Source organism: Mirounga angustirostris, unplaced genomic scaffold (assembly GCF_029215605.1).
Source record: "Mirounga angustirostris isolate CCGP_5_RB_7025 unplaced genomic scaffold, mMirAng1.0.hap1 SCAF_7, whole genome shotgun sequence".
In the NCBI taxonomy this organism is placed as follows: Eukaryota; Metazoa; Chordata; class Mammalia; order Carnivora; family Phocidae; genus Mirounga; species Mirounga angustirostris.
Window position 1 is genome coordinate 61749542 of NW_026991715.1, and position 15272 is coordinate 61764813.

The 15272-nt window shown below is 37.2% G+C and overlaps 1 protein-coding gene across 5 annotated transcripts in view; it reads left to right on the top strand.

The window, feature by feature from the left end:
* MSH3 (mutS homolog 3) overlaps window positions 1-15272 on the top strand; it is a 187540-nt gene that overhangs the window by 42139 nt on the left and 130129 nt on the right. For all 5 annotated transcript variants that reach the window (XM_045897423.3, XM_064596296.1, XM_045897431.3 and 2 more), the window contains 2 exons: window positions 6632-6744; window positions 9599-9713. In XM_045897423.3, the coding sequence (XP_045753379.1) occupies window positions 6632-6744; window positions 9599-9713 (228 nt within the window). The remainder of the gene's footprint in view (window positions 1-6631; window positions 6745-9598; window positions 9714-15272) is intronic.

Genomic DNA, 15272 nt, shown 5'->3' on the forward strand with positions numbered 1-15272 from the left:
TTCTGTATAGGAATGTGCACAAATGGCTGGGGTATGGTATGTGGAGATGGGTGGTAAAAAGATCCATGATTGTGATGAGGTGAAAGTTTAAGAAAGGATGGAGGTTTTAAAATGTTCAAGAGAATTCATCTTTAGAGACGATTTCCAAGGTCAGAGAAGAGCTGGGAGGTCATGACTCTGGGCAGAAATCAATGGCTTCTCGAGGCCTTTAGGCTTTTTCTGCCTCTGTTCCCTCCCCCTTCACGTTTTCCCTTTCCCTTTGGTTTCCCAAGTTCGAGTACACTAATCCTCTTCCTTTTCCTCACCTCAATTCAGAGAGAAGTACTCTTTTTTTTTTTTTTAAAGATTTTATTTATTTATTTGAAAGAGAGAGAGCACATGAGAGGAGGGAGGGTCAGAGGGAGAAGCACACTCCCTGCTGAGCAGGGAGCCTGATGTGGGACTCGATCCCGGGACTCCAGGACCACGACCTGAGCCGAAGGCAGTCGCTTAACCAACTGAGCCACCCAGGCGCCCCAGAGAGAAGTACTCTTCTGTCAGGTTTGCCAAGACAAATTGGAGACTTTTTGATGCAGCTTTATCTTAAAGAAAAAAAAAGTAACAATCACTATAAAAGAAGAAGAAGTAAAACCAAAAGTTTAGAAAAAGCTAGAGAAAGTTTTAAAAGACATGAATTTCCCCAGTACAGACTTCTTACATTAAAGTAAAACCTCTTCACGCTTTTCTTCTTTTGAAGGCCCAGCCGTCCTCCATACTGGCCTTGATTATTCCTGGGCCTTGGGTCTCTTGGGAACTCAAGGAGCTAGCGCAGGGAGTGAGGAACTTCTCAGTCCTCCCTCACTCCCCAACAGGCCTGTCCTCCATGGCGGGGCCTGGTGTGTTTATCTCCACTCTCTCCAATCCTGCAGGGGCCCTAAATCTGCTTGTAGTGTTTAGTCCCCAGTGGCAACTTGGCTAAGCTTTCATCAGCTGTGCTTGGTGGGGAGGACTGGGAGGAGGGTCCTTCTGGTCTCCAAAATCTCTGACTTATACTCTCCCTGCCTTATCTAAAGCAGACTTACCAGCTAAAATCAAACTTTAGATCTTCCTTGCCTCAGTTCACTGTTGGCAGTTGGATTTGGGTAGAGGTTGCCAGCTTTCTTAGAAGCTGTGTCCTTGTGTCTCCTTCCTTCTCTGGGCAGCAAAAGGTTCCTTTTTTCATTTTGAAAATCCCTCATTTTGTAGTGAATTCTTACTGAATTTCTTAAAGTGGAATGTGAACATACCAGCTCCTGTAAGGGAAAAGCTGGAAGGTAGGCTAGAAGCAGGCGTGGCTGGATTTAGGAGCTCTTCTCCTTTGTCTCTCCTCTTTCCTGTCACGTTCCACAAGGTGGCAGGATGGCTCCAACCACTGGATCTCTGGACTCCCAGACTCCCAGGTTCAAGTCCAGGGAAATGGATGAACATCTCCTGGCAGCTGTTGCAGAAATCCTGTAATCCATTTGTCTCTTTCTCTTGCTCTTTCCTAATTAAACAATTTTATTTTTTGAAGAGGTAGTGTATTGGTTCAAAAATGTAAGTGTTTTAAGGATGTGGAGTGAAAAGACTTTCATCCTTTTTATTAGTATAAAGCACCTCTTTTTGTCTTCTTTAATGCTTTTTGTCCTGAATTCTGTCTTGCCTGATACAAAATCTTGTTCAGTGCTTTTTTTTAATTTACATTTGACTAGTATATCCATCTAGACAAGTTCTTTTTTCAGCTATCCTTTTATTTTTAACCTTTCTGAATTACTTTATTGTAAATTTTACTCCTGTTTGTAGCACAGAGGTTTTTCCCCCTCTGTAATCCAATCTGAGATCAGCTCTCTTTTAATAAGTAAGTTTACCCCATTTACATTTGTTGTTTGGGCAGATATATTTGATATTAGTCTGTCCATATCATTTTATTCTGTTTTTATATCTTATGAAGAATCTTTACCCTGGCCTTTTTCCTTGCTGTTTTTGTGGCTAGTTATTCTGATATTTGTCAGATAATGGTTGTCTTCATAATTTTAATTTCACATAATGCTCGTTGTCTTCCTAAAGTTCCTTACTATACGTGTTGATAAAATTAATGAATCTCATACTAATTCTAATATAGAGACATTGTAACTCTATTACATGGCCTGTTTTATTCATTCTGGATCTCTATTGGATTCTATCCTCAGAGGAGAGAATTAATCACTCAGCCAGGAAGCTTGGAACTCAATCAGTATTTTTATCATCAGTAAGAACGCTGTCAGAAAAGGCTTTGTGAGTTTTCCTATAGCAGATTGTCAGCCTTTTACAAGGCTCTTTTTGTCTATGAAAATGATAGTTTCTAAAGTTAGCATAGATCATAAAATTGGCAAGCTGACATTTGTTTGGTCACAATTGAACGTTAGATCAAGATCTTTGTAGGTGGTCTGTTACTCAACACCAGAGAGTCGGCAGTTTTATGTTCAAGTTGACATTAAAAGGTATTTTTGGGTCTGAAATTCTTTTATTTTAGTATGGGTTCCATACTTGTTGAGAGTTTTATCACCATTTAGTTTTTCCAAAACAATATATTTGGCAACAGAAAGGCATGTTACATATGAAAAGAATTTTTTTTAAATCAGAAGTCTTAATTTAAAACAGTCCAGCTTCACATACACCTTGCAATGACTGAGACTCCTATTTTGACCATAGTCCTCCCATCCAGCACAGAAGGGGAGTCACCACCCTGGGCCCAGGGAGGAGCATAGCCTCTGTTCAGCCTCCTTTCCGTTCAGGAGGCTTCGGCCCAGGCCACAAACAGCCTCTGTAGAGGGTGGAAAAGGGAGGGTGTTTTCATAATGTTTTAGACTCAGATCAGTTACATGACCATAGTTGACTTCCTAAATTTTTTTGGTGGAAAGGCACTTAACTGTCCACCTCTAACAGAGCAGCTGAAAAGTAGACTACTGTTGGAGAAGATTTCCATCTCCTCTTTGTACTCTAGTCCTGCAGTGACTGCCATATCTTTCCTGTAGACTGCTGTTTTCAGTTTGCAGTTTGCCCGTGAATCATTCTGAAAACTCTGTTGAAGATGAAAATACCTCTTCTCCCCTAACTTCCTGTGAATTCAGATTTAACACATTTAGGGTGTGGGATCTATGCTTTTACTGTGTGTTGCTGGTGATTCTGATGCAGGTATTCCAGGACTGTAGTTCGAGGAAATCAAGGTTGACAGTTCTGTGCCTAATGTAGAAATTTTGCTAAAATCTAGTTTGACAAAATTCTGGTTGGATATTACTCATTATGTACACAGTGTTTCAAGTAGACATTTGTTTCAAAGATAGTGATTTAATCTACCATGACTTTCTTCAATTAAGAAATTTGGCAAAACACAGATTTTATAACTCCAACCAGTTTGTGGAAAAAATGTTTGCATGAAGATGTTCAATATACAGATTGCGGAACGATGAGTTTAACACTCTCGTAATGCTTTCACGGAAGTCTCAAGGATAACTGACAAGTCCATTTTTATAAAATTTAATGGGTTTCTAAATCCTTATCTGCTTATCAAACAAAACGTTAATTAGAACAGTAATTGAGTAACCAGCTGCCTCTTGGGTTCATTCTAGGAATTTGTACAAAATCACTGTGGAGCTCATGTAAGGTCATTCACTGCTTTTTGAGTTGCTAAATAATACTTTGCTACAGGCTTCTAAAAATCCAGGTATTAAGGGAGTCTACGGGAAGATAAAAATTGATAAGAGATTTGTAATAGTCTGATACTCTCTCTCTGGTGGATTAAGGTGAAAAAATCCTTCTTCAGCACTACAGATGGGAGAAAATCCTCCCTCTTAGATTTCTTCCTGAATCAGCTTATGCTTGCCTAGTCTTGTAGTAGAACAGAAAAAGCCTTTGGAGCTAGGTATGCTGGTGCAGATTTTCTGGGGAAACAAAACAAAACAAAACAAAACACTACGAAGTTGAGTTTATAACTTTATTTAAGCAACACAGAACATCATGACAAGTATGTTCTATCCCAGGAATGCAAGGATTATTCAGCATCAGAAAATATGAATAATATATTAAGAAATTAAGTGAGATATAAGCCATGTGATTATTTTCACACATGTAGAAAGAACACTAGGTTAAGATTTAATAATCCTTCATGACTAAAGATTTTTTTCCCCCCCAAACTGGGAAACTTACCAAACCTTAGGCCAATAAGTCATTTATTCCAAAACCTATAGCAAGACTCGTACTCAAGAGTGAAACTTTAGAAGTCTCCCTATTATTGTCAGTAAGAAGACAAAGGATGCCTATTAACATTACCTTTGTTCAACACATCCCGAAGGTCTTAGCCAGTAGTGTAATGAGATAGGAAAAAGAAAAGAATAGAAATTGTAAGGGAGAGATAAAAATATCTTTTTTTCCCCAGGTGATATTAATGCATACATAGACAATACAACACAAGAAATTAGGGTGTTCAGTATGGTTGCTACCTGTAAAAATCGATAGGTTCTGTACACCATGATAACCCTCTAGTAAATACGTTTCCCTTCACAGTAGTATTAATCTATAATATATCTAAGACTGAGCACAACCAAAGAATATAAAACATGGAAAAAATTAAAGAATGTTATTGTTACATATAAAAGACAGAAACAATAGGATATCTTGATTTATTAAGATATTTTTCTCTAAATTAATTCATTGTATATCCAGTCAAAATCCTAATAATATTAGGTTTTTATTAACTTGACAAGATGAATCTAAAATTTATAAAGAAAGTCAAAGGCCCATGAGTAGTTAAGACAGTCTTGAAAAGCAAGGTCTAGGGTCCCGGCTACAGATACTGATACCAAACCATGGACATTAAGATACTGTAGTCCTGTTACAAAGATACACAAAAAGATCAGTGGAACAGAATAGAGAAGCCAGTAAAGGGTCACACACATATAGAAACATGATATGCATTGGAGGCAGCATTATGAAGTGGTAGGAAAAGATGGAATGTCCTCTAATTGGTGCTTTGATCTTTAATTGTTAATCATATGGAATATCTAACTGTATTTCTAACTTCATACCATCCCCCAAAATAAATTCAGGTGAGTTTAATTTGAAAAGCAAATCTTAAAAAATTCACCAGAAAATATAAGAAGTAATGGAATACTTAGCAGTTCTTGAAAATTAAGAGAAGTTTATCTGTCTTCATGTATAAATCTTACAATACTGAGTGTAAAAGCAAGTTATAGGAGGATAGGTGTAATAAAGTACCACTTACGTAAAATTTAAAGCATGAGATAGGGGCGCCTGGGTGGCTCGGTCGTTAAGTGTCTGCCTTCGGCTCAGGTCATGGTCCCAGGATCCTGGGATTGAGCCCCGCATCAGGCTCCCTGCTCGACGGGAAGCCTGCTTCTCCCTCTCCCACTCCCCCTGCTTGTACTCCCTCTCTGGCTGTGTCTCTCTCTGTCAAATAAATAAATAAAATCTTTAAAAAAAAATAAAGCATGAAATAAAGCAACATGTTGTATAAAGGCGTTGAAGTATATTGCAGAGTATAAAAACATATATAGTAATACACACGAAATTAGAGATAGTGTTGGTAGAAAGATGAATGTGACTGAGGAGGGATGTGGCAGTTTATTACTTATTTAATGTAATGTTTTACTATTTTTTTAGATAAAAATGTTCTATAGCAACACGTGACAGATGTTAACATCAAGTGAATATCCAATAATAAAGAAATGGTTGAATAAATTATGGCTTTTACATACTATGAAATATTTTCAGCCATTAAAAACAATTAGTTGTAGATAGATCACTTTATGTGGAGGAATTCCCAAGAGTTACTGCTTATGAAGAAAATAAGATGCAGAAAAGTTTGTATGAAGTCATCCCATTTCTATAAAACAAGGACATGTATGAGTATGTATGTATATGATATGTGCTTGTGCATGAACATATGAACATGAAAAAAAATAAGGATTCATTCTGGGCTGTTAACATGGGTTGGGAGTGAGGTGATAGTGAAGGAGAGGGGGCTGGGGGAATGGGGAGCCAAGCGAAACAGAAAATGAGAGAGAAAACATACTACCCAGCATGGATGATATGGTTTTGTTTATGTACTTACATAATCACACACACACACACACACACACACTCACTCACTCACTCACTCACGCATGCAATTTTAAAGAGACTATAGAACTGCTTTAAAGAGAGAGTGAGAGTTGACCTGGGGCAATTTACTAGTTTTGAATGGGGACTGTGGTAGAAGTGGACTTAGCAAAAAGATGCCATTTCAGAGAAAGATGTATTTTATTGGTAGAGTATTTAAACAAATGATTCAATTAAATTAAAATGATGCTTTTCCAGTTTTCTTCCTTTTATATTTATCAAAGTAATTGACCTTAGTTTCAGTGAGTTCTTGATAATCACAGTGTACTACTTGATATAAAGTACCAGTGGTAAAAATTGTAATTATATTTTATGAAATGGGGCCTTTTGACAGGGAAACTTTAGATCTTTCTCTCTTTTTTTTCAACTTGGGGGAGAATAAAGAATGAATTTCTTTTTTTGGTCAGGCCAAGGCCTAAATATAGATAGTTCAAGATTGTGAATAATTATCTTTGAAATTTTCGTTTTTTTCTTTCAGTGTGCAGGATGACAGAATTCGAGTAGAAAGGATGGATGACATGTACTTTGAATACAGCCATGCTTTCCAGGCAGTTACGGAGTTTTATGCAAAAGATGCACTTGACGTCCAAGGTAAATATTTCGTATGTGTTAGCCTCAATGTCCTCCAATTTAACTGAGTTGAGATTTGGATAAAGGTGCAAGTTTGACTTCCAATTTAATGAAAAAACTAGGCAGTTATCAATAAATAACTGGCAGAAATAGAAGCAAGAGTTCACTTTTCTTGCACTCATCAAAAACACCCCTACAGCTTCTTCCTTTGTAGCTATGACCATTTAGTAACTTAATGTTTTTGACATATTCATTGGACTGTAAGGAGATACTGGCCAACCTTCTTTTTGCTTCTCTTAAAAAATGGCCCATTATTTTCCTTGCCATTTTATAGAGTATTGAGATAAATCTCCTGATAAAGGCTAGTATTTCGTTAGGTTGATTGCCACAATTTAAATACCAGAACATTAATGACAGAGTATTACTATGTTAAGTAACCATTATTTGTCTAATCTGCATGTTGTCAGCCAGGTATCAGTGCTTTACTTGGTCTATACCCCTACTTCCTTCTAGTCCAGCTTATTCTGTTAAGGTTCATTTTTATATCTTACCACATGCTGTAAGGTTTTCACCATTAGACCGTAGATAAATCAGTCTTCCCTTGGCTCCCCCACAGGCACCAATGTCTTGTTAGCATTTCTCTCCCCAACTCTTTTAATCTCATGGTGTCAAATTGAATTGAGTGTCTGAGAGGGTAACCCATTCTGACACAGTCTGCGGTATCACCAAGGGATTGTTGTCTTATGCTCAAGTAAAGACAACTACCATAAGCCTCTTCTGACGTCACATTCACTTAGAAGCGTATGGGATAGGAAACCAGCTTGCCAGTAGGCAGCACTTGTTCCTCTTAGTGGGAGTAGTCCTCCACAGGGTTTGTCGCCCCATAGAGCCATTGAGAGCTTAAGTTGTTGTGCAAACCCCTTCCCCCCCCATCCCTACCCCATGCCAAGTGACAGTTTAGCTGCAAAGACAGGAGATACTCGTCAGGGCCTACCCAGGCCTAGAAGCTTCATGCCATGCCAGCTTCAGGGTCCCTGTACTCAGAGAAGGCCAACATTTCTACAGTCAGGGGTTTATAATTCTTCTTAGTCCGGATGCAATTTACTGGTTTCAGGTCATTCTTACCATATACAATGTTACCTCATAACAATGTGCTTCATTTTCATCAGGTTTCCTGGGGAACAGAGCTAGAAAGTTAAAGGTGAAATTCTCAGAAGGGGGAAGAGTTTTGTTAGCTCTTTCTTCACACCTTGGTTTTATAAAAAACTGCAATAGAGTGAAGCCCCAGTGGCCTAATGGATAAAATACTGCAATAGAAATTAATGTACTTGGTATTACTGATGTGGAGAGAATATTTTATAATTTTTTTATTTCTGAAAGTAATAAATGACTGTTGCAAAAAAAGGTCCAAACATAGATGTGCATAAAGAAAAAAAGTCCCTCCCCCCAAATCTTTAAGAATTTTTATAGGTACAAATCCATACATATAAGTATACATATATAATTCTGTATATTTCATATACCTTGGATTTATTCTTTCAACTAATTTTTACTGGCTGCCTATTATGCAAGGCATCACACATACAATAAGGGATAAAAAAAGACAAAAATTTCTGCTCTTCTGGAGTTCACATTCTAAGGGGAAGATATATACAATAAAATAGTGTGTTTGAAAGTGGTAAGTATTATGAAGAAAATAAGGCAGGGAAGAGGGAGCACTTTTGAATAGGGTGGTGAAGTAAGGCCTCCCGGAGAACGTGGCACGTGAGCAAAGGTTTGAATGAAGCCTGAAGGAGTGTAGGGGTAAAGCCATACACCCAGGTGAAGGAACAGTGTTTTAGGCAGAGACGCCAGAAGTACAACATATCTAAGTGCCTGGTAGGTTTAAGGAATAAAAGGAGCCTGGGTGCTAGGACAAAGTAAGGGAGAGAATCCGAGGAGGTAAGTTCGGGAAGGTGGAAGGCAGGTTGTGGGGCCTTACAGACCCCTGTCAGGGCTTGAGCCGCTTCTCTCAGTGAGTTGTGGGTGTTAGAGGGTTTTTATAAGCAAAGTAGTCTAATGGTCTGATGTACATTTTTAAAAGGATTCTTTTGGCTGCTGTGTTGAGAATACCCTGTAGGGCACAGGGATGAAGCTGGGAGACCAGATGGTAAGCAATCTTCCTGCTGAGAGATAAGAATGATTGTACAACTTTTTTTTCACCCTCACTCAGCAGTATATTATGGATAGTTGTACAAATAGCTGTAAGGCATTGTTGTTAGTAGATGCATAATAATCTGGACTTACCAAAATTTATTGAGCTGTTACGCTCCTGATGTTCAGTTAGGTTGTCTGTAGATTTTACTATTACAAAAGATCTTTTAGCTCACTTCCTTGTACACACATCTTTGACATGCATTTTAGAGTATTTCTGGATCAAAGGGGATGGGCATTTTATATTTTGAAAAAGTTGCTCTCTGGGGCGCCTGGGTGGCTCAGTTGTTAAGTGTCTGCCTTTGGCTCAGGTTAATATCCCAGGGTCCTGGGATCGAGCCCCGCATTGGGCTTCCTGCTCAGCGGGAGGCCTGCTTCTCCCTCTCCCACTACCCCTGCTTGTGTTCCTGCTTTAGCTGTCTCTGTCAAATAAATAAATAAATAAAAATTAAAAAAAAAAAAAGAAAAAGTTGCTCTCTAAAAAAGGTTTATTTCACCATCAGAAAATCCCCATTTTTCCATGACCTAGGTACTTGTAATCTTTTACATTTTTCCAAATGGCAATTTTAGGAGGTATTGTCTAAATTATTATTTCAATAATCATAAACTAAATTTCAGTTAAAGTTTGTTTTTAATAATGGTGAGCAATAACTTTAATGAAACTATATATTCTGTTTTTTAGCTTCTCAAAGTTTTTCTGGCATCATTAACTTGGAGAAGGCTGTGATTTGCTCTTTGGCTGCCATAATAAGATACCTCAAAGAATTTAACTTGGAAAAGGTGCTTTCCAAGCCCAAGTAAGTGATTTCTCAAAAATAAAAAAAAGGGGTAGAGTTATATTAAAAACATTCCCTTTAAAAAAATATCCTGTTTTTCTTTTGGCTTAAAGTTCACATGCATTCATTTAGAAATAAGAACATCTGAGAAATTTGACATTACTGCCTTTTTCTTTGATTATTGGTGGACAAAAAGTCGTCTTCTGTTTTCTACTCTGTGTCAATATTAAACCATATGACTGAATATAATACATCTAGCCTTAGAGTGTACTTCATTCTCTCCATAATTCAGTCTATAAAAGCAATTCTTAAATTGAATTTGGTAAGTACTGTACTCAGATAAGTTCACCTACTAATGATAGAATAGTTTTTTTTGTTTTTTTAAGATTTATTTATTTCAGAGCACAAGCAGTGGGGAGGGGCAGAGGGAGGAGAGAGAGAATAGTGAATCCTCAAGCGGACTCCCTCTGAGCATGATGTGGGACTTGATCCCAGGACCCTGAGATTATGTCCTGAGCCTAAATCAAGAGTCGGCCGCTTAACCATCTGAGCCAGCCACTTTTAAAAGAGTGATAAACTTTGTGGAGATTTAAAACTCGCAATTGCTATTCTAGGAAAATTAATTTAAAAACCAGTGGAATAATAAAAGGTAGTGGGAGAATTTTCTTGCCTTTCTGTATTTCACCTTCACCAGCCCCTTGGCTTTGGCTCTGTGAAGAATTAACCTTTATCATTTTGATCCTTGGTAAGTAAGCTTCTTCCTATTCTGCAGATAGGAGCTTTCTCACTAAAATGGTCGAATATGAATTGGGGCACAAAGAGGTTGTATTGGTTTGAGGTTGTTGGGGAGGGTGCAAGAAAGGTAGGTCTCTTGGGAATCTTTCTGTAATGTCTTTTTGGTGTGCATAGTATTTAGGATAGAATAGAATATCATTTCTCTGGAAGCAGTTTTGTCCTGTTTAAAATCAGTCTAAATGTCTATCAACAGGAGAGTGGATTTATTGTGTTATATTCATGCAGTGTAGTGTCCTACAGCAATGAAAGTAAATGGACTGGAGTTACATGTATCAATATTTAAAGAATTATGTTAACATTATATTGAGCCAGAAATCAAATTACTGAAGGACACACGGTACACGCCATTATATGAAGTTAGAAACATGTAAAAGAGTCACTACTTAAATACTGAAATTAAACTAGTTTATTTTAAAATTACCTAACTTGATAAATTACGTGAAGCTGAACTCTTCTCATTTTGTATTTGGTGGTGGTGTTGGGCAGTGGTCAGGGAACTGAATCTGCTGATGACTTAGTATGTGTCTGATCTGCTGGTTGGGTGATCCCCTCTTCTCATTGCCACAGAGCCAAAGACAAAGATGGAGAGCCAAAGTAAAAGGTCGTCATATGGTATAAGTTTCTATCACCCAACATTTACCCAGCACCAAGCAGGGAGTCAGTAAATATAGGATTAATGGAAGAAAAGGAAAGAAGGAAGGAATTCTTTATCCTCTGAGCGTGGACTTGATTGGAAATTGCCAAAATGTCCTTGGGAACCAAGATTAATGAATAAAGGTGGTGATCAAAGTGGTACTGTTGTTTTGCTTAAACATAAAATGTGAGTGATGATGTTATATGATTCGACTTTGAAGATATTCCAGAAGAGTAACTCCACAGTTGTATTTTGGAAAAAGAATGTTCCCGCTCAAAGTGATTACTTTGGAAAACAAGAATGTTCTTCTTGTGTATTTAGAATTCAGTTATATTACTTTAAAAAAGTTCAGCAGCGTAAGGTATGATTAGATTTACTTTAAGAGCTGTGTTAATGGGGAAAAATTTAGTTGCCTCGTATGGCAAATGCTTTCACAAAAACTGTTGTATATTTCCTAAAAATCTTGATACGCATTTTAAATAAATACTTAAAGGTGTTTGTGCCTTTATGATAGAATTTTAGGTTATTAGCATATTTTAGGTATTCGTAAGAATGGATTAAGTGAGGTTTTATTAGTTAGGTCAGATTCTGAGGTTCCAAATTTGTCTTGAGAGTTTAAGTAGGTTTATTCCAGAGCAAAATAGTATAATAGAATAAATAGAATGTGAGGGATATTAATCATCATGACCGAATTAGCCTGATTCCCAAATTTATGAAGTTTTAAAGGAATTGGCATTTTTGTTGGTGTTGGAAATGAGTGCTTTTGTCATTTCAGAGGACTTTTATTAAGATTGGTGTGGTCAGAACTTCACATAGGTTTTGGAAATTTAGAAAAGAATGACAAAATCCACCAAGGAGAACTGTAAGAGCTTTTTCTTAGAAAATTTATTGTAACAGAAAGATAACATAGAGTATTTACAGTTACTAGTGAAAGTAAATTTTATTATTTTAATGACCTTTAATGGGCATAGAACAGAGATGCAGCTGAATATCCTAAAATTCACTGTATATACCTTTACAAAAAATAATTATTTAGCCCCAAATTCAGTAGTCCAAAATCACATAAAGATACTACAAGAGAAGAAACTACAGACTAACATGAATATGGACGTAAAAATCCTCAAAAAATACAAGCAAATGGAATCCAACAATATAAAGGATTATACATCATGATTATGGGATTTATTCTAGGACCATAGGTTTGGTTTAACAAATTGTAAGTCATTTAATGTAATATACTGTGTCAGTATAATAAGAGATTAAAAACTACAGGGGCATCTCAACAGTTAAAGCTCCGTTTCATGATAAAAACATCCAACAAACTAGAGCTAGAAAGGAATGTCCTTATCCTGATAATGGCCATCAGTGAAAATCTCAGACCCTAACATCATACTTAATGGGGGAAAGAATGAATGCTTCCCCTCTAAGAACAGGAATAAGAAGAAGCAGTGTTTTCCCAGTCCTGTTGCATATTGTCCTAGAAAGTCTAGTCAGGGCATTTAGGTAAGAAAATGTAGTAAAATTGTAAAGTAAGAAGTAAAACTCTGCTATTGCATAATTTCATATGGCATGGAATTATGTATAGAAAATCCTAAGAATCCAGGAAGAGATGATTAAAGCATATAAAATGAGTTCATGAGGTTGCAGGATGTGAGATCAATATACCAAAATCAGAATCAGCTCTGAGTCTATAACCTTGCAATGAAGAATCCAAAAATGTAAGAAAATAATTTCATTTACAATAGCATCAAAAAGAATAAAATACTTAATGCATTTAACGAAAGAAATATAAAACCTGTATTCTGAAAACTATAGAACACTGTTGAAAGAAATTAAAAGAAGACCCGAGTAAGTGGAAAGGCATCCTAGGTTTGTGGATCAGCAGACTTAATCTTACTAAGATGGCAGTATTCCCCAAACTGATCTACAGGTTCAGTGTAATTGTACCAAAATCCCAGCTAGTTTTTTTGCAGAAACGGACAAACTGATCCTAAAATTTTATGAAAATTCAAGGGCCAAAGAATAGCTGTAACAATTTTGAAAAAAGAATAACAGAATCAGAAGATTCACATTCCTATTTGAAAACTTGCAGCAAGGCAAAAGTCGCTGAGACAGTGTGGCACTGGCGTAAGGGCAGACGTACAGATCAGTGAAACAGAATTGAGAGTCCAGAAATAAACTACACACGTATTGTCGGTTGATTTCCAACAAGGCTGTTAAAGCATTCAGTGGTGGAAAGAATAGTTGTTTGTTTTTTCCCCACAATAAAAGGCCCTGTATGAACCCTGGTTATTGTTTGACCTAGTGTCTTTTGTGGTTCTGTCCCTGTCCTCATGGATAACTGGTTATCTATGCAGAAGAATGAGTTTTGTATTACCTTACCTCATGTCCTAATAAAAAATAACTCAAAGTGGACTGAAGACCTATATGTAAGAGCTGAAACTATTAGCTCTTAGAAGAAAACATGAGTGTAAAAATCTTCATGACCTTTGATTAGGGAATAGTTTCTTAGCTGTGATGCCAAAAGCACAAGTGGCAAAAGAAAAAATAGAAAATATTGGACTTCACAATGAAAAACTTGCTCTTCAAAGCCTACCGTCAAGAGAATGAAAAGACAACCCACTGAATAGTAGAAAAACTTTGTATAGAGACCTATGTCCAGAATATATGAAGAACTCTTATAAAAATCAATGGTAAAAAGACAGATAACCCAATTAAAAAATGGGCAAAGAATCTGAATAGGCATTTCTCCAAAGAACTTGTACAAATGACGAATAAGCACATGAAAAAAATGCTTAGCATCATTAGGCATCAGATAAATTCAAATCAAAGCCACAGTGAGATACTACTTCATACCCACTAGAATAGCTATAATAATAATTTAAAAAACCAGACAGGTGTTGGTGTGAATGTGGGCAAATGAGAAGCCTCATACATTGCCAGTGGGAGGGTAAAATGGTTATAACCACCTTGGAAAACACTGTGGTAGTTCCTCACAGTGTTTGGACTTACCGTATAATCCAACTATTTCACTCCTAGATGTGTACTCAACACAATGAAAATGTATGTCCACACAAAAATTTGTATGTGACTGTTCATAACAGTATCATTCATAGTAGCCGAAAAGTGGAAACAATCCATATGTCCATCCATTGGTGAATAGATATATAAAATATAGAATATGCATAAAATGGAATATAATTCAACTATAAAAAAGGAATGACATACTGGTACATGGTACAACATAGATGAACCTTGAAAATATTATGGTAAGCTAAAGAAGCCATCACAAAAGACCACGCACATAACTGTATGAAATATCCAGAATAGGCAAATCCATAGAGAGAGAAAGCCAATCAGTGGTTTCCAAGAACAGTTTCAGTTGGGGGGATGTGGAGAGTGGACTGCAAATGGGTATAGAGTTTTTTGGGCGAGTAATGCAAATATCTGAAATTACATAATGATGATGACTGCACAACCTTGTTAATATACTAGAAACCATTGAATTGCATATTCCAAATAAATGGTGTGGTATGTAAATGATATCTCAATGTAATAGATATACATATATATACACATATATTTAAATGTTATTAGTATCAAGATTGGGAAATCCTTGTCGCTATTTTACTCCCACTTCTAAAGCAACTCTTCTGAGGCTTCTACTCAGTGTCCCATGTATTTTTTTTTTTCCTAAAGATTTTATTTATTTATTTAATTGACAGAGAGAGACAGCGAGAGAGGGAACACAAGCAGGGGGAGTGGGAGAGGGAGAAGCAGGCTTCCCGTGGAGCAGGAAGCCCAATGTGGGGCTCGATCCCAGGACCCTGGGACCATGACCTGAGCTGAAGGCAGTTGCTTAACCGACTGAGCCACCCAGGCGCCCCAGTGTCCCATGTATTTTGAGGCATTTCCACTCTAGTTGGTCAGAGAGCCAACTATTCTAAGCCCTGTACGAACCCTGGTTATTGTTTGACCTAGTGTTTTCTTGTGGCTCTTTGATCAGTGGAGGTTCCCCCACACCCTTAAGGATCAGTACCTGGCCAAATCCTTGAGGGGATCCTTTCGCAGATCTTTGGATCTCTTGTGTGCAGCTCTGTCATCTCTGGCTTTCGGTCTAACGAATTCTAGTTTCCTTGGTCTTTCCAAAG